Source organism: Gorilla gorilla, chromosome 1, assembly GCF_029281585.2.
Source record: "Gorilla gorilla gorilla isolate KB3781 chromosome 1, NHGRI_mGorGor1-v2.1_pri, whole genome shotgun sequence".
NCBI lineage: Eukaryota > Metazoa > Chordata > Mammalia > Primates > Hominidae > Gorilla > Gorilla gorilla.
The window spans coordinates 224,240,698-224,259,489 of NC_073224.2; the positions used below are offsets into that span (position 1 = coordinate 224,240,698).

The 18,792-nt window shown below is 55.2% G+C and overlaps 2 protein-coding genes across 9 annotated transcripts in view; one reads left to right on the forward strand and one right to left on the reverse strand.

Moving 5' to 3' along the window:
- The window catches only part of ZBTB17 (zinc finger and BTB domain containing 17), a 34,098-nt gene extending 29,266 nt beyond the window's left edge, over positions 1-4,832 (forward strand). For 2 of the 4 annotated variants that reach the window (XM_004024728.5, XM_055385500.2), the window contains 12 exons: positions 426-566; positions 870-995; positions 1,508-1,764; positions 1,862-2,004; positions 2,101-2,401; positions 2,806-2,893; positions 2,986-3,102; positions 3,182-3,302; positions 3,507-3,637; positions 3,963-4,172; positions 4,281-4,370; positions 4,449-4,832. In XM_004024728.5, the coding sequence (XP_004024777.1) occupies positions 426-566; positions 870-995; positions 1,508-1,764; positions 1,862-2,004; positions 2,101-2,401; positions 2,806-2,893; positions 2,986-3,102; positions 3,182-3,302; positions 3,507-3,637; positions 3,963-4,172; positions 4,281-4,370; positions 4,449-4,732 (2,009 nt within the window). In that variant the 3' untranslated portion in view covers positions 4,733-4,832. Of the gene's footprint in view, positions 1-403; positions 567-869; positions 996-1,507; positions 1,765-1,861; positions 2,005-2,100; positions 2,402-2,805; positions 2,894-2,985; positions 3,103-3,181; positions 3,303-3,506; positions 3,638-3,962; positions 4,173-4,280 lie in introns of all 4 variants that reach the window. The other 2 variants (XM_055385503.2, XM_055385476.2) reach the window with 2 other exon arrangements.
- Positions 4,833-6,239: 1,407 nt separating this feature from the next.
- Positions 6,240-18,792, reverse strand: part of SPEN (spen family transcriptional repressor) — a 90,302-nt gene continuing 77,749 nt past the window's right edge. For 4 of the 5 annotated variants that reach the window (XM_004024727.5, XM_063702491.1, XM_019011567.4 and 1 more), the window contains 5 exons: positions 10,421-18,590; positions 9,049-9,531; positions 8,688-8,882; positions 7,819-7,977; positions 6,240-7,399 (listed from right to left, as the gene is read on the reverse strand). In XM_004024727.5, coding sequence (XP_004024776.5) covers positions 7,268-7,399; positions 7,819-7,977; positions 8,688-8,882; positions 9,049-9,531; positions 10,421-18,590 — 9,139 coding nt within the window. In that variant the 3' untranslated portion in view covers positions 6,240-7,267. The remainder of the gene's footprint in view (positions 7,400-7,818; positions 7,978-8,687; positions 8,883-9,048; positions 9,532-10,420; positions 18,591-18,792) is intronic. The other variant, XM_019011562.4, reaches the window with a different exon arrangement.

Consider the following 18,792-nt stretch of genomic DNA (forward strand, 5'->3'; position numbering starts at 1 on the left):
CAGGGTTTGCTCCTACACCCTCCTGCGGGTCTATTCTCCTGAGCCCCTCCTTCCACTTCCCTTAGCTGCTAAGATAAAAGCCCTCAGATGCCCACTATGGGCCAGGTGCCTTGCTGTAGACTTCCAGAGGCTGCATTCCTCCCTTTCCTAGTGCTGACCTCTGATCAGCTCCCTTAGTGCACACATGGGGTCTGCATGTCCCACACAAGCAGGAACCATCACTGTTGTATTCCCAGTGCCCAGCCATCAGCCTGGCATGGAGTGGGTGCCCTGTGAATAATTTGGTGAATGAACAAATCAGCAAACCACTACTTAGCGGTACCCTAGGGAGGACGAGGAAGACCTAGCAAGTTCTGGGCCACCTCACACCTCCAAATGGCGGGCACTTGATGGGAAACGGCAGGTCTGCCCTGTTCCATCTCCAGGAGGGGACAAGAGAGCCAAAGAGGAGAAGGCGGCCACCAGCACGCTGAGCAGGCTGGAGCAGGCGGGACGCAGCACACCCATAGGCCCCAGCAGGGACCTCAAGGAGGAGCGCGGCGGTCAGGCCCAGAGTGCGGCCAGCGGTGAGTCAGATGCCAAGGACCCAGCCGGCTGTCCCAGCAGCCTGGGCACAGGGTAGTGAGGGCTGCCTTGGGGCAGGTAGCACGGGCACCTGCACTTCTTGAGCCTGTGTTACCCAGAATGACCTATTGTGTGTTCCAGGGGGTCTGTTTCAACCAAAGCAGACACAACAGCCTCAGCTAGGGGTGTGCTGGGGCCTCCCCTCCTGGGTCACACGCAGCCACCACCAGCGCGCTGGTCCAGGAGAGGTATCCGACCCCTGGGCAGAGGGTAGCCATCCAGCCTCCGGTGCTTCCCCCACCCAGGTGCAGAGCAGACAGAGAAAGCCGATGCGCCCCGGGAGCCGCCGCCTGTGGAGCTCAAGCCAGACCCCACGAGTGGCATGGCTGCCGCAGAAGCTGAGGCTGCTTTGTCCGAGAGCTCGGAGCAAGGTAGCCCCGCCCAGCCAGGACCAGGCCCTTCCTGGTGCATCCTCCCAGGGCCCTGCCTCCACTGCGCACTGGGGCCTCCCTCTCCTCCTGCCTCCAGCTAGTCCAACCTGGAGTCACCATGCACTTCAGCTTTGGGACACCTTGGTCTTCGCATGTTCTTGAGTCTGGAGGTCGTTCCTTGGCTGACCATGCTAGCCATGTGTCTGTGAGCACAGGCACGTCCTTCAAAGCCCTGGAGCTTCTGCTGCTTCCCGGCTTTCAGCACCGTGCAGGGGTGCCTTGCCACCCACAGCAACCCTCCAGTGCCTGCTGGCCGACAGCGCCCACCCCAGCTGGCTGAGCCCCCTACCTGCATCCCGCAAGCAGCAAATACCCAGTTCACAGGCCCCCCCGGGGGCTTTCCTTGGCCAGTGCTGGGGCCATTTACTGTCCCTTCCACATGTTGCTGGCGCCCCTCACATGCGCTCAGGCAGACAGGGCTGCCGCCTCCATGCTTGCCCTTTTCTCCGCAGAAATGGAGGTGGAGCCCGCCCGGAAAGGGGAAGAGGAGCAAGAGGAGCAAGAGGAGGAGGGCGCAGGGCCAGCTGAGGTCAAGGAGGAGGGTTCCCAGCTGGGGAACGGAGAGGCCCCTGAGGAGAACGAGAACGAGGAGTCAGCGGGCACAGACTCGGGGCAGGAGCTCGGCTCCGAGGCCCGGGGCCTGCGCTCAGGCACCTACGGCGACCGCACGGAGTCCAAGGCCTACGGCTCCGTCATCCACAAGTGCGAGGTGAGGGAGGCTATGGCCAGCCCTCCCCGCCAGCGTCCCTCCCCTCCGGCCTCCCACCGGCTGCCCCTCACACCCCGCTTCCCCGCTGCACCCGCAGGACTGTGGGAAGGAGTTCACGCACACGGGGAACTTCAAGCGGCACATCCGCATCCACACGGGGGAGAAGCCCTTCTCGTGCCGGGAGTGCAGCAAGGCCTTTTCCGACCCGGCCGCGTGCAAGGCCCATGAGAAGACGCACAGGTACTGCCCCAGGCCGGCCTCCTACCCCGGCCCCTGCCAGGCCCGGCCTTTCACGCCCCAGCGAGCCCTGCCTCCTGTCGCCTTCTGGCCCTGCAGCCCTCTGAAGCCCTACGGCTGCGAGGAGTGCGGGAAGAGCTACCGCCTCATCAGCCTGCTCAACCTGCACAAGAAGCGGCACTCGGGCGAGGCGCGCTACCGCTGCGAGGACTGCGGCAAGCTCTTCACCACCTCGGGCAACCTCAAGCGCCACCAGCTGGTGCACAGCGGCGAGAAGCCCTACCAGTGCGACTACTGCGGCCGCTCCTTCTCCGACCCCACTTCCAAGATGCGCCACCTGGAGACCCACGACACGGACAAGGAGCACAAGTGCCCACACTGCGACAAGAAATTCAACCAGGTGTGCGGACCCCTCCCGGAACCAGCGCCTGGCAGCCGCCGGTGGCCGCAGCCGCATGCATGCCACGTGGTGGGGCGGGCGGGGAGCGCAGCCCCGGCCTCCAGGAGCTCATCAGCTTGTTCACCCAGGAAACAGGCCCAGCGAGAGCCACTTCCGCGGGGGAGCTCCCGGTTGCTCTGCGGAGGGCAGGCCGAGTCAGGGCGGGGTTTGGTCCTGAAAAAATGGGGTGGGGCGGCTTACCTCTCACCGCTGGGACCTGGGACCTGTCCTGACCCAGGAGAGATAGAGCCCTTCACGGACCCTGGCAAGCCTGAGAGTCGATTGTTCCTTTGTGGGAGGGGCAGGTGAGGGGGCCCGGGGCCGAGCTCTGTGGGGTGGCCCCCCTGACCCCTCCCTGGGCACAGGTAGGGAACCTGAAGGCCCACCTGAAGATCCACATCGCTGACGGGCCCCTCAAGTGCCGAGAGTGTGGGAAGCAGTTCACCACCTCAGGTAGGGCCAGGGCTGCCCTGGCTGCCCTCACACCCCTGCTCCTCGGCCACCGGTGGTGCCCCACGCCAGGTTCGCCCTCGGTCTCGCCACAGGGAACCTGAAGCGGCACCTTCGGATCCACAGCGGGGAAAAGCCCTACGTGTGCATCCACTGCCAGCGACAGTTTGCAGACCCCGGCGCTCTGCAGCGGCACGTCCGCATTCACACAGGTGGGTGGCGAGCGGCCATGCCCAGGACTGGGAGGGCACGGAGAGGAGCAGGCACCAACACCTTCTGCCCGGTCCCCAGGTGAGAAGCCATGCCAGTGTGTGATGTGCGGTAAGGCCTTCACCCAGGCCAGCTCCCTCATCGCCCACGTGCGCCAGCACACCGGGGAGAAGCCCTACGTCTGCGAGCGCTGCGGCAAGAGGTCCTGCCCCCTCCCCCACACCCACTGGCCAGACACCCCACAGTGAGGGGGCTCAGAAGACAAACTGGGGGCTTGGCTGGGGACTGAGCTGACTGCTGCCCACGCCCCAGGCTCTGGTCCCAGGGGTCCTTTTCAGTCTAGAGGGTGAGGCAGGAGGCCCAGGTTGGGGCAGTTCCATGCGAGTCCCTTCCTGTGGCCCCACAGATTCGTCCAGTCCAGCCAGTTGGCCAATCATATTCGCCACCACGACAACATCCGCCCACACAAGTGCAGCGTGTGCAGCAAGGCCTTCGTGAACGTGGGGGACCTGTCCAAGCACATCATCATTCACACTGGTGAGCTGTGGCCCCCACCATGCCTGTTCCTTCCCAGACCCTGCTGCCAGGTGGGGAGCAGGGGGAAGGAAGGGACCCCCCAGACCCCAGCCTCGGGTGCTAGCTCTTGCTGCAGGTGGCCTTGAAGGCAGTTCTGTTCAAATGAGGACCCCATTTTCCTAGAGCTTCCAGAGGTGCCAGTGTCACCAGAGGCACCCGTGCAGCCGCCCCAGAGCACCTCCTGCTGTAAAAGACAGGGTTGCTGGGCAAACGAGTCATTGAGGGCCTCCCACCCCATCCCTGCGGCCCCTTCCCACAAAGGCAAGAGAGAACCTTGCTCCCCCAGGAGAGAAGCCTTACCTGTGTGATAAGTGTGGGCGTGGCTTCAACCGGGTAGACAACCTGCGCTCCCACGTGAAGACTGTGCACCAGGGCAAGGCAGGCATCAAGATCCTGGAGCCCGAGGAGGGCAGTGAGGTCAGCGTGGTCACTGTGGATGACATGGTCACGCTGGCCACCGAGGCACTGGCAGCGACAGCCGTCACTCAGCTCACAGGTGCGGGCTGTGGGCAGCAGAGGGAAGTCACAGGCAGCTTGCTGCCAGGGTGGCGATGATGGGGCAGTGCCCGTGCCTTCACCTGAGGCCCTGCGACTCTGCCCGCAGTGGTGCCGGTGGGAGCTGCAGTGACAGCCGATGAGACGGAAGTTCTGAAGGCCGAGATCAGCAAAGCTGTGAAGCAAGTGCAGGAAGAAGGTGAGGGGGGCCACCCGGGTGTGAATGTGGGCAGAACCCGGGGTCCTTCCCACTCTGACTGCTGCCCCACCTCCACAGACCCCAACACTCACATCCTCTACGCCTGTGACTCCTGTGGGGACAAGTTTCTGGATGCCAACAGCCTGGCTCAGCACGTGCGAATCCACACAGCCCAGGCACTGGTCATGTTCCAGACAGACGCGGACTTCTATCAGCAGTATGGGCCAGGTGGCACGTGGCCTGCCGGGCAGGTGCTGCAGGCTGGGGAGCTGGTCTTCCGCCCTCGGGACGGGGCTGAGGGCCAGCCCGCACTGGCAGAGACCTCCCCTACAGCTCCTGAATGTCCCCCGCCTGCCGAGTGAGCTGGCGGCCCTTCTGACTGTTTATTTAAGGATGGATGGCACCCTGGAACCGGGAAGGGTGGCCTGTTCCCTAGAGAGAATAAATTGGATTATTTTCTAACGCTGCCTATAGGTCCCTGTGGGGTGGGTGGGGAGCTGGCAGCTACAACTGATGCCACAGAAAGGCCGTACCACCCAGGAACCAGCCTTCCTGGGAAGGTCAGCCCGTCCCTCTTGCTGAATGCGACTAGAACCAGAGCCAGGCTGGCTGCTTTGCCCCAAGTTGAGGAGTGGGCAGTACACTCAGGCTGGAGAGACCTCGGCACCACGTGCCCCATGCCCTCATCCCATCTTGTTTGGAGGCTTCTCACCTGTTCATCTTTAGGGCCTGGCCTCCCCTCGCCCCACAGCTATGACCCTGCTCCCCCTCGGCCCAGGTTGGGGAGAGGTTGGGAAGTTGGGGAAGGGACCAGCAGGGGCGGCCACCAACTGCTTACCAGGGCACAGGCAACCCAGAGCGAGCCTGGCTCACAGGCCACTGCTGCCAGGCCTGGCTCAGGGGTCCTTCCAGCCAGAGTGGCAAGGTAGGCCAAGGAGAGTGCCAGGCCCAGGCCACTGCCCTGGCTCTGATGGGCCTAAGGGAGCAGATGGAAGCCACACTTGCTTCAGGGTTACCTGGCCCGAGGACTGAGGCCAAGCCGGTGCCATCATCTTTTGGGAAGGTTCAAAAGATGGCATCTCTGCCACCAGGCTGGGGGCCCAGAGGGACAGGAAGGAGCAGCCAGGGGCTTTGATGGGGAGGTAGGGAGCTGGTGGAACAGCTTTCTCACTCCTGTCAGCAAGGAGTCAGGAGGTACCGTCTCGTCCCCCCACAGTGGCCCCGGCATCTGTGGCCCACCGTTCAGAGGGGGATGCTATCTTCTCACACCAGGACAGGCCCATTTGTAGGAGCCCATTGGTATTGCAAGTGAGACCACCAACTTTATAGTCCCCATGTCCCTGTCCCAACTCCACAGCTTCTAGAGAATCCAGCTGCAGGGGAAGCCTGTCCCCAACTCCCATTCTCCTGTCTGGAGGTAGATACAGGATCAAATGAGCCCCCAGGGGCCCCAGCAGGCCACTGCCTCTGCAGGAGTCAGCCTGCTTCACACTGGGAGAAGGGAAGAGGGGGCAAGAGACAAGAAACCAAAGCTTGCTAAAATGTTTCTGAGATGGCATGGGGTGTGGTTATATTCTCTATCATCAAAATTGGAAGTGCCTTCCACATTACCTAAGAACCAGTTAGTTAGGACTTTGAAGACACCACAAGAGTGAGAAATGGTTAAGTTCAGTGTCCGTGACAAAAATCTCCTTTGTACAAGATAAAATTATCCTTGGGGAGGAGGACTGACTAGGAGGCAGAAGGGAAATAGTTCCCATGTACAGACTTGGCATGGGGAGCAAAAGCGGGATGAGGGCTGACTGTTCCCATAAGCCAAGGACCCATGGTTCATCCTCCCACCCAAGTGACAATCACACTCACACTTGGTGTGTTTTATATTTTTTAATAAAGTTTGTAATCCAATGGACACACAAAACAAAACTGCGCTGAGAAAAACAGTTTCATAAATTAATAAGTGTTAGGAAGTTGGGGGAGAGATCAAGGTAATAGGAAGAGGGGTTAGCCAGTCTTTTTGTACAGGTGCCGTGTGACACTTCCACATCGCGGGAGCAGGACCCGTGCTGTACCGAAGCGCACTTATACAAATGAGTGGGCAATACAAAGTCTGAATATGAAAATAAGATTTCCTCTGAAAACACATTTTTGGCACAGATTAAAAAAAACGTATGTCGGGGGATTTGATTTTTTAAGTCAGTATTATATATATTTATATATATTATATATTTATATATACACACATCCCAAGTTCTGCATATCCCATCAAGAGAAAACCTTTCTGTTTGCTCTTCAACTGTAAACTGTACATCCCGGTGAATCAAAGACGGTGGCAGCAGGGGAATTAAGGTGACGCATCCAAATGAGCAAGGGAGATGGGGGTCGACAAAAAAACCCAATGAAATGTTCCTTGACCCCAAGGTCTCAGCAGAAGTTTGAAGTCCTTCCTGCGTTAAGAGTCCGCAATGTGTGTCTACACACACCAAGACATCCAGAGTGTCACAGCCTGTCTTCACTGGGCAAAGTCCAAGTCACTAATTTAGTGCAAAGGCAGTTCTGTTTTCTTGTTTCTTAAAAACAAACAAACAAAAAATTTTCATTCCACTGCCCTGTTCCTTTTCTCCAAAAAGAGGAAAGAGAAACCCAGCCCCAGGGTGTCTGCGAGTCCATGGGTTGGTGATGAGTCCTTGGGCTAAAGCATTATGTAAACATACAAGGTAGCAGCACCACTCCTAGAGGAAGTCCGTCCGACTGAGCCGGGCGGCAGGACAGCAAACGGCTGGCCGTCTGGCAGTGGAGTCTGTCCCCTTCGGCAGCTTCTTCCTCTGCTTGGCTGGGTGTCCTTTGTTTTTGCTGCAGAGCCCTGGGAAGATTCACTGAGGTGATAACCACTCAGTGGCTCACACGGAGGCAATGACAATCATGAGGTGGGGAGAGATGTTGGAGATGCTGGCAAGGAGGTCAGGGGCCAGGCGGGACAGGTGACTCTCAGAGAACTCACAGGGCGGGAAGATCTGCAGCACGTAGGCAGGCTGGAGACAGGATAGAGAGCAAAGTGGGACCCTCTGTCTTCACCCCCACAACTCCACTTCCACTGGGGAGCCCTGAAGAGGCCCAATGCTAAGAGCCAGGCCAAATCAGTCCCCAACCAGCAAATGTGCCAGGACTATGTCTACTGGAAGACCTAGCAGGTGTCAGAAAACTATAAACAGGAAGCCCCTGGGGCCCTATCTTTAAACTCATGGAAAACCTGTGTTCTCAGCGGTTCCCTGGGTTCTCTTCAGGATGGGTGATGGCACCCTGCCCCATGTGCTCTACTGACTTCTGTCCAAAATGCCCCTTTGCCCACCTCTGGGGCCAGATCTAGTGGGCACCAGATGAGTAGGCCCACCTACTCTGACCAGCCCCACCTGTGGGTGTACATGTGAAGGAAGGACACAGGACAACCGACCTGATTGGAGCCAGGGTTGGGAACGTTGATGATCCCTGCCGCCTGCTTGGCCTGCAGGTAAGTGATGAAGGCAGCCTTGAGGGACTCGGTCTGGCTCACAACATCCTCTTGGTCACGGCCACAGGGCAGAGCCAGCAGCAGACAGTAATCTGTCTCCACCTGAGGCAGAGGCCAGCTGCCAGTGAGCAGGGGCCTCCTAGTCAAACAGCAGCCCACATCCAACCCACAGTATCAGGTCCACAAAAACCCCCACCTCTGAGATGACTTTAAAGGCTACCCTGATATTTGAATGAAAAAAAAAAAAAAAAAGCTTTTTTTCAACCTGAGAAAGCTGATTTAAAAAATAATAATTTTTAAAAACTGTAAAGCCTTGTTTCTGGGTCTAGAGGTACTTTACATCCCCCCACCAAGTAGAAGCATAGTGGACCCTTCATTGCTCACTTCAAGAATACCGTTACTGGCCAGGCACAGTGGCTCAGGCCTGTAATCCCAGCACTTTGGGAGGCCGAGGCAGCCAGATCACTTGAGGTCAGGAGTTCAAGACTGGCCTGGCCAACATGGTGAAACCCCATCTCTACTAAAAATACAAAAAATTAGCTGGGCATGGTGGTGCCATGGTGGTGCGTGCCTATAATCCCAGCTACTCAGGAGGCTGAGGCAAGAGAATGCCTTGAACCTGGGAGGCAGAGGCTATAATGAACAAAGATCGCGCCGCTGCACTCCAGCCCAGGCGACAGAGACTGTTTCAACAACAACAAGAATACAGTTAATGCTTCCATGACAGGCCAGGGAGATGGGCTGGCAGGGACTACCTACGTCTTCCCTCCCTGTAGGTGGGGCAGTTGCTCACCTGGGCCTGAGAGTCTTACCGTCATCCTTCGGGCAACCCCTTCCAGCTGCGTTGCCTCCAGCCGCATCCTCTGGGCGATCCTTAGTGGGGGCCCTCCTTCAGAAAGGGGCAGGGACCGATGGGCCAGGACGTTGTTGCCAGAGACGAAGTGGAGCTGCACAGCAGCTGTGTCATTCTTGAGGGCCAGCAGGCCCTGCCACACGATGGGGTACTTCTGCTCACAGGGAAACAAACAGGAAGTGAGCTCATGGCCCCTCGCTGAGCCATGCTGGACACAGCCAGAGGCTGTAGCTTGTGGGTCTGTGAACTAGGGAATCTTAGGACATTTGACATGGCATAAAACCTGGGGGCTAGGAAGGGCAGCCCCTGCTCATGCTTACCTTCAGAAGTTGAACCATATCCACGGGTCTCTGGGAAGTCAGGTGTGGAGAGGAATCTTGTTTGGGGGTTGGCTGGAATTCAGTGTGTGGCAGAACCAGTCCTGGTGGGGTGCTGGGGCCAGAGGTTGTTGGGACAAACAACGGCTGTTTTGGGGCAGTCTGAGTGGGAAGAGAGACTGGAAGGTCAGGCTTCATGGAGACAGACACAGGGGAGGGGAAGGAAGTCGGGCCTGTTTCCGCTTGTGCCCTCTGAACCTGGGTGTGAGGCTCAGGCGGCCTGTTTGCAGGTCCAGCTGGGAGGCGAGGCTGCTCTACTCCCGTCTGGGTCCCCTTTGCCTCCTGGGACACTTGAGGCATCTTGCTGCTTGGTGGCTGGCCGGGCTGGCTGAGCTGGGAGGGCGGGCAGGTTGGTGCAGGCTGGGCAGGCGGCGTGGACTGCACAGGCTGAGGAGGCTGCAGGGGCTCACCTTCAGGAGGAGGGCCCTGGTGTCGGGAAGGAAGGCAAAGGGACAGAGTCAGTCTGTTGTGCACAAGCCCCTGAGCCCAACAAATGACCCAAAGGGCCATAGGGAAAGGATAAGATGTGGCATCTCCTGTTAAGTCAGGCCCACAGAAGGAGCCTGAATCAACGGAGCTGCTTTCGGGGTTCCAGGTAAGGAGAGATCCCCTATTACCTGCCTCCCGCTGACGCTACCCAGCAAGAGCTCCCTCCCCATATGCAGAACTCCCCATGATGTGATCTAATACCTTCATCTCAGAACTAAGAAAGCTCTTTAAACTCATGAAAAGATCAACATCTTTAGGGACTAGCTGACCAGTTCACTTGTACTCAACCACTATCTCTACCAAAAGGCGGACTTCTTTTTCTTTAAGTAGGGACAGAGTTTCACCATGTTGGCCAAGCTGGTCTTGAACTCCTGACCTCAAGTGATCTGCCAGCCCTGGCCTCCCAAAGTGTTGGGATTACAGGCGTGAGCCACTATGCCCGGCTTTTTTTTTTTTTTTTGAGACTGGGTCTCGCTCTGTCACTGGAGCCTAGTGGCACGACCTTGGTTCAATGCAACCTCTGCCTCCAGGGCTCAAGCAATTTTCCCACCTCAGCCTCCCAGGTAGCTGAAACCACACACACCTGGCTAATTTTTGTAATTTTCTTTTTTTTGTACGAGGTGGGGTTTTGCCATGTTGCCCAGGCTGGTCTCGAACTACCGGGCTTAAGCAGTCCTCCCGTCTGGGCCTCCCACAGTGCTGGGATTACAGGCATAAGCCACCACACCTGGCCCCTGATTTCTTTCACACATCTTGGCTTAAAAGCCTGCTGAGCCCCACAAGCACATGCCCAACAGACAGTGGGGGAGATACCTGGCTGGCTCACCTGAGCAGCTGTCTTGGTCCGGCAAGGCAGGCCAATAGAGGAAGCAGCGGGAAACTGAGTGTGTGTGAGCTGGGCCGGGGGATGGTAGGTGCGGATGTCGCCGTACCGGTACTCTTGAAACAGCTCCCCGCTGGAGTGCACAATCTGCACCCCATGGGTCACCACCACAGGAGGGGTCAGAGGCAGCCCCTGGAGTTGGTTACTGGGGGTAACTGTGAGGATACGGGCCTCACCATGAGGGGCAGGAGCAGGGGCAGGAAGGGGGACAGGGACGGGGGCAGGGGTGGGGGTGGGGGCAGCTTTGGCATCTGGTGTCTTGGCAGCTTCCTTCCCTGGCTGCTGAGGAGCCTTGCTGGCTGGTGGCACCTTCACCACCCCATCCGCGGCCCTGGGCTGCTCGCTGACTGCCGTCACATGTGGATGCACCATGATCCTCACATCCCGTGGCACAGTATAGGGGTGCAGTCGGTACTCAGACTGCATGACTAGTACCTCTGACTGCACAGGGGCTGTGGCTCGAGCGACAGGAAGGTGATAATGCACTTCCTCCTCGGGAGGGTGCTGGGAGGCCAGCGCAGGCACACCAGCTGGGGCTGGCTGCGGGGTGCTGGCACGCTGTGGGGCCCTGACCTCTATTTGCTGGGGCTGCAGCGGAGCCCGAGGAGAGTGAAGCGCTTCTGGCCGGATGCTGTAGGTGATACTGGGCAGCGTGGGAGTGTTCATTCTCACCTCGCCCTGGGAGAGGTGGCTCAGGGACACAGTCTGGGTGATGCTGTGGGGTGGCATGATGACAGACTGCTCTGGGTGGATGCTGGAGATGAACTGGGGCACTGGGATGCCTGCAGCCAGCATGACTGTGGCGTTGGTGGAGAGCGCCGTAGATGCAGTACTGCTGGGGTGGCTTGCCCTTGGAAATGAGGATGGCCCGGGTACACTTGGTCGAGGAGAATGAGCGTCTAGCTTTGCAGCTGCCAAATGGGAGACAGTTCGATCTGCTGGGATGCTGGGCCCCGAGGGGACATGGTTGACTTCTGTAGGCAGTTTGCTGGGCAGAGCAGGAGGGTGGTGGGGCGTGAGCGTGGACCCCAGGTTGGCCGGCTGAAGGACCTTGGTCTCGATTTTAAGGGTGACGGGGTCAGCAAGCTTCTTGTTTGTGGTGACAATGCTTGGGGTGAGGACCAGCTGGTTGTGAACCAGCACAGGGGGTGTGTTGATCCCCTGGGTGAGAACCTTCACTGTGCCTCCCTGGGTGACAGGCGTGGACACCGAGAGATGAATGGGCTCGGGCTTCTCCAAAGATGGCCTATCGGCCTTCACAGACGAAATCACAGGAGAGGCGTTATATGTCTGGGCGGTCAGTACCAACGTGGAATGGGTGGCCACGTTCGCATAGCCTGCAGGAGCTTGAGGGCCTTTGGATGGAGGCTGCGATGCTGTGACAGAATCGGGTTTGACCTGGGACTTGGACACCGACTGCTGAAATTCAATGTCCATTGCACTGGCCGGGGGGATCTGGCTGATCTTGGCGCTGATCCGCTGTGGGCCTTCGGTCTTCTGCCCTGAGTAACTCAGGAGCACAACCCCTTCAGAAGTGTTCACACGCAGCCCCGCCCCTGAGCCCGCGTCTGCCGGACGATCGTCGATCACAGGCATGGACCCTGGGTGGAACCGACTGTTTTCATTAGCACTCACTCTCTGTTTGCACTTTGCTGACGGCGCAATCACTGCCCCTGCCATTGTCACCGTGCCTGTTGTGGCCGTTACACCACCAGATGCAGCAGTAACCGCACCCGCTGTGACGGTCACTGCACTTGCTGTGGCATTCACTGCACTCGCAGCGGCATTGACTGTGCCTGGAGCGGCATTCACTGTGCCCACCGTGGCGTTCACTGGAGTGGTGAGAACATTCACTGGCCCCGTAAGAACATTCACAGGCCCTTTCAGGACGTTCACGGGCCCAGCAGGGGTGCTCACCAAACTTTTCAGTGTGGTCACTGAGCCCTTCACGGGGCCTTTCAGGGCATTCACCGGGACCAGGGAGACGTTCACCAGGCCAGTGAGTGCGCTCACCAGACCAGTGAGGGTTTGAGGAGCTGGTTTTGCCAAGGTTATCTTCTGTGAATTTTCCAGGTCAATGCTGACAGGCATCCGGCTAATAACAGAGGTAATTTTGGGAGCAATGACTGGAGCCACCTTTTCCTTGTCAGCAGCTACCAGCACCTCCGAGGCTTGTGTCTCAGAGTTGTTTGTCACTGGAGGTGCTGTTTTTTCTTCTAAAGGCTTTTTAGATTCAACTGGAGGGGGCGGGGCCTCATGTAGGCAAGGGGCAGCACTGACAGGCTCTGCAATGGCTGTGGTGACACTTGTGGAAGTGACACTTGTGGCAGACACATACTTGGGGTCCATGAGAATCTTCCTCAGGGTGCTGGAGCTGGTGTCAACATCAGAGGCCTTTGTGTCTGGGGGAAGAGCTGGAGATGGAGTGGACTGAGCCCGTGGCTCCTCCTGCCTTGTGATCCACTCTGTCACCTTAGTAGGGGGGCTCTGGTGTGGGATCCCTCCAGAGGCGACAGGAGGTGAGAGCTTTGCTGCAGTTACAGAAGGCAGTGTGGGTATGGGGATGCTTGGATCGCTGGGTGGGGTCACCGGGTCACTTTCAATGATGGAATGCACCCTGAACCTGGCTTGAGGCTCCTCATCCACCGGTGCTGGCTGGGGAGGTGGGGGAAGGTCTGGGGGCACAGATGCTTTGGTTGGAGTCCTTTCCTCAACACTGATTTCTTGGGACGAATTCTCTGTGGAGGGAATCTTGCTTAGGTCAGAAGTACATGACTGAGGAGGAGTGGAATGGGGTTTCTCACTCTGCTTTTCTTCCTGTGGGGCTTCGGGGTGCTGTACTGTTGTCCCCTCATTTGCAGCAGGACTCTCACCTTGAGCTTGGTCGGATTCAGGGACATGGCTCTCTACAGGAGCCACCACTTTCTTGTTTGTGTTTCGCTTGCGGCGTGATCGGGTTGTTTTCTGGCGCCCTTTGTCTTTCCGAACAAGAGTGACTTCCACTTCTTTAGACCCTTTGGCTTCTGGCACTGAGTGTGAGGTTTCACTGCTATTTCCTCTGGCTTCCTTGGTATCTGTTGGGCCTGCTGAGGGGTCAGGAGCATTGACTGGAGGCCTAGAAGATTCTGTAGCAGCCTCAGTTTCCAGGATGCCAGATACAGCCTCATCTGTCTCCATTCCTTCCTCAGAAGGCTGCAGTGCCTGTGCACCTGCGGGGGGTTGCAGATCTGTCTGGGATTCTCCAGGATAAGGTGGAGGTGCTGGGAAGTTTTCCGGCTCCCCAGAAATGTCACTGATGATGGAGCCGATGGCCGCAGCCAGCTCTGTTTCACTTGCTTGGTGTGCAGGCTTGTCCCTGTCCTCTGGGGCAAGGCCCTCTGGTGCATCTGCCTTATAGGCAGCAGAGGCAGAGGCCTCGGCGAGCTTTGCGATGTGTTCCACGGCCTGCTCCAGCTCCATCTGCTTGGCTAACTGGGTGGCTTCTGGGGACGGCCCAGAGGCAGACAGGTCTTCTTTCTCTGGTTCCTTGTCTGGATCAACTGGATCACTTTTCAATTGGGATGATAAACCATCCTCCTTTTGGGGACTCTCACTTTTCTCAGGGGAGACTGCCACCACCCCAGATTCCCTCTCCCCTGCCTGTGCTGCAGCCCCCCTGGGACTGACAGCAGCATCCACATTTTTCAGACTTGCAGATTTGTCCACTGCTAACCTGGAGTTTCGAGATCTTCCTCTCTTTGATTTGGAGTTTTTTTCAGGGGCCTGTTTTTTCTCTATAACTTCAACAGAGGCGGTTTCAGGGGGGTTTTTGTCTGTGCCACCATCTTTTCTGTCACGTTTCTGTTCACTCCCTGCCTCCTCCTCAGCAGCCTTGGGTTCCGTGGAGCTCTCTTTCACGCCTATTTGGGGGCCCACCTCAGTGGTGGCCTCAGGACGTGTAGCATCCACCTTCGGTTCATTTTTTCCCTTTTTCCCTTGGGGTCCACCACCAGCTGCAGTTTTCTGGGACCTTGGCGACCGCCATCCCTCAGGTGGCTTGAGTGTTTCTGCAGGTTCCTTGGCCTCGTTCTCCTCCTCTTCATCGGCTCGCCGGCGTGTCTTTGGAGGCCTTCCCCTCCGAGGGGTGGTGGGAACCGCTGCAGCCTCCTGAAGCTCTCGCTCCAATCTCTTTCTGGTCACTCTTGGTTGCTCAACGGGCTCTTTGACAGGAGAGCGGTTTTCGTGGTCACCCATGGTTGCATAGACGCTCCTTACATTCCGGCGCCTTGTTCGGCTGAGAGGCAAACTTGGTTCGGGATGTTCAAGGTCTGCAGCAGAGTTTTTAGAAGCAGTCCTTGTAATCTTCTCTGCCTCCATCTTCAATTCCAAAAGCTTCTGTGCTTCTCCCCGAGGAGAATTGGACCGCTTGAGTTTTTCCCGGTCTATCCTCTCACTCTTCCTTGTGACGGGCTTCTCCACGATACTCACTGCAGCTGCCTGAACAGGGGTCTTTGAACGCTTGCTTTTGTTTGGCTTTTTATCCTTTGCAGCAACTGGAGGATCAACCTCTAAATCTTCAGAAGCTGGGGGCTGAGACTCAGGAGCAGCTTCGGCTTTCTGGTTTGCATCAGGCTCAGCATCTGCAGTGGCGTCTGGCTTTTCGGTCTTTGGCTCATTGGCTTCCTCAGACTTCTGAGCTGGTTTTGAAAGTGGCTGGGTACTGTCAGGCTCTGGATCTACGTTGCTCTCTGCCTGGGAAAACGAGGCCCCGGGAGTTGGAGGCTTGGCATCCAGATAAGGCGGCTGGTCACCTGATGAACCTTCCTCAACACCCGCAGGCATCACAGCAGCTTCTTTATTGGGGTCTGCTCCTGGGGGCAGGTCTACTTGTTCCAGCTGTTCCACAGGGGCAGGAGCAGGTTCAGATGCAGGCTTTGCTTCTTCTGAGACGGTAGCTGGCTCCACAGTCTTCTCTTCTGTTACCAAAGGCGCCTCTACCGTTTTGTCACCAGTGGTCTTCTCTAGTGCTGATGGGGCTGATTCTAGAGTTATGACTGTGACACTTGGAGGCCCAACAGAAGGTGGAGTTTTCAGTTCTGAATCTTTATTCTCAGGAGCAGATTCTGGGGTCTTGGGATGATTCTCTGTATCTTCCTGTTTCTCAACCTCTTTGGGTTTCTGGTCTTTTTCTTTTTCTTTCTGTTGCATCCGTGTGAGCTCCATAAATCTGCTATGGAACAGAACTACTGGTTCTTGAATGGAATCAGTTGTGCTGTTTGCTCCCTCAGATGTCTGCTTCCCATAGATCCTACCAGAAATGAAGTCAGAGTCTTCCTCTTTTCTCTCTAGATGCTGCAATCGCTTGGAATCTTGTTCAAAGATTGAGCTGTGTAAAAAACGAGAAGCAAACAATTCCTGCCTCTCTTGCTCTTCTTCTTTATGGTCCTCTTTCTTATCATCCATTTTCCCTTCTGAATCAGTCCTAATTTTCTTCTTTTTCATGTACCAGGATGGAATAGGTCTTGGAGCAGAGTCAACCTTTTCTTTATCTTTGTTGTTTCGAAAATTTGCAAATCGGGAGTCCCAATCAAGAAAAGACCAATTTTCTTCACGAGATGAAGAGAGGGATTTAGCTCTTTCAAGCAAAGCTTTAGTGTCTGGTGTGATTGTCTTATCCAATGCAAAAGAGTAAAATTTGTTCCTTTCTAAAGAACTAGAGAGTCTTTCATCTCGCTCACGTAGCTTGTCTTCTCTGTCCCTCAATAAAAAAGACAATCGAGAACTTTCATATAATGCAGAGGCTCTGGGTGAGTGGGATTTGTGTTCACCATCTTCGTCAGAATCAGAAGGCACCTCACCAGGTTCCAGATCTCGTACAGACCTTTTTCGAAGGCTCTCTCTCTTAATTATGCTGTTTGGGAAACTCACATCAAATCTGCTGGCATCCTGTTTCATCTGAGAGTCCCAACGATTTAGTTCATCTTCAGAATTCAAGACAGATAGTTTTATTTTGGCTATATCTGCCATCTGTTCTCTCCTGCTAGAATCATAAGGATTAAATTTTAAAGACTCTTCCCTGACTGTTATGTTAGAATAGGGGAGGACTTTTTCATCTACTTTAGGAGACCCTTTTACTGACAGTAGCCTAGGGGAGCCTATGGGATCCTCATCTTCATGGAAGGAACCATGTCGGACGCTGGGAGAACCACCAGTCCTTTCAGAATCTTCGCTGATTTGGCGTGAACTTCTGTAATTCCGTTCTCGCTTGGTGCAGATATCAAAATCGACATGATCCATCCTTTTCTTTTTGCTAGGAGGAGAGTCATCAGTGACATCTTGAGGGGGTTTGCCTACCTCGTGAACGAGGCTACGTCTTTCATATTCATCTACATCTTTTTTAGGACTGCCAAACTTCTCAGACTTGGCTATTTCCATTTCCATCTGCTGTTTCCTACGACTCTGTTCCATTTGTTTTCGGTAACTCTGCGTGTGATCGATGTCAATGCCAATTTTTTCTTCAGTATTTACTGAATGTGATTTCTCTTGGCCTGATTTACGTTCAGGTGTTTCATCACGAAGACTGCAATAGTTTTTCCTAATGTCTTCTCTCTCTGGTCCTTGATCATCTAATACCTGCAGCTGTTTGAGCTGTGGTTTTGAGGGAATGGGCTTTTTTGATTGGACTTCTTGATTTTCCACAGATTCACCTGCTGGTTCTCCCAGTCTTGCTTGTAGGTCTGAGCTGGGCCTTGAGCCAGACCCAACAGAAATACTGGCAAGCTCCTGACAGTCTTTGGGGCTGGCAACAGTATTAAGTCTGTCCAGTTTGATTTTTTTAGATTCTCTTTTAAGAATTTCTTTCCTCACAGGCTTTCTTTCAGCCTCTCCTTCCCTCTGCAGAATGACCTCTCTAGAGGACACGTCAGGCTGCTTTTTTGAAAGCACGCGAGCATCCTCCATCTCTGGACTGCTTTTCTTGACCTCTGGTTTTTGCTTTTCTGCTTTTAAATTGGAATCTGCAAAGCGCCTTTTCCTTGCTTCCAGCTTCTCCAGATCCACAGCACTTACCCCATCTGCAGGCTGCTCAGGCTTGAGGTGCTTCCTGGCTTTAAGCCTGCCTTCCTTCTCCACCACTTCAACATGGCTTGAAAGCCCCTTTTCCTTTGGTACTTTCATTCTAACTGATTCCAGTTTAGACAAGTCAGATTTTGCAGGCTCCGTCTGAGAGACCTGAAGTTTCTGGTCCAGGGCAGAAGATTTGACAGTGTCATTATCAAGCTTGGCTTTCAACTTTTCCACAGGAGTGTGGTCAATGACCTTTCCCTCTTTCTCTTTCACTCGAGTCAAAACCACGCAAGGCATGAGTTCCAGGCGGTTTTTCGCTATTCCCTCTTTGTCAGCTTTCTCTCTGCTCAGTTTATTACAACTCCTGGGCTTTTCAGGGCTTTGCTCTCGCTCATTTTCTTGGTCCGTTTCTGAAGACTGAGAACTAGGGGAGTGAACCTTTCCTTTGCGTTTTTGCTTGTCAGTTTTGTCCTTTTCCACTTTTTCCTTCCGTATTAAGCGTCTCTCTCTCTCCACTCTCTCCGGATCAAAAGTTCGTTCTTTATCTGTCTTTTCATTTTTTGTATAACGCTCCAAACGAGATTTGTCAAGTTTCTCATATCTTGGAGGGGAGAGTGAGCTACAGCTTCCACTCCGGTCTGAGGATCGGCTGTAAAGCCTCCTCTCAGAATCACTCGGCAACCTCTCTGCCTGAGAGGGAGACGCTCCAGGACTCTGTGGACGTCGCAAGTGAACAGGACTTTGACTTCGTTCAATCGGCCTCCTCTCATGGTCTCTGTCCCGGTCAGACTCAAATCTTTCACGTTCTCTTTCTCGTTCCCTTTGCCTGTAACTATATTCCCTAATATCTTGTTCATAAGGATCATTCCTGTAATCCCTGTATTCCCGAGGATCATCGTAGTATCGTGATTCATAGTAGTCTCCTTGGTAAGTTTCCCATTCCGAATAAAACTCTCTCCCTCGAGCTGGATAGTCCCGCCTGGAATCCTCAGGATAAGTGCCTGGAGTTCGAACACTCTCATAATATGTACGATCTTGGTTATAGTCGTAGGATGCCCTTCGTTCCTCTCTGTCAAAAAATAACAAAGATATTAGTTCTTTTGTTTCCTCATCACTTATGCATGAAATCATACATATGAAATCAGAAATTCCTGCTTCTAAAAAATCTTTTGACATTATTTAATCATTTGTGAAATGATTAGTTTGTAGCTATCCACTATAGCTTCAAGTAGCTACTAGGCACTTGAAATCTAGCTAAATTGAGATGTCTA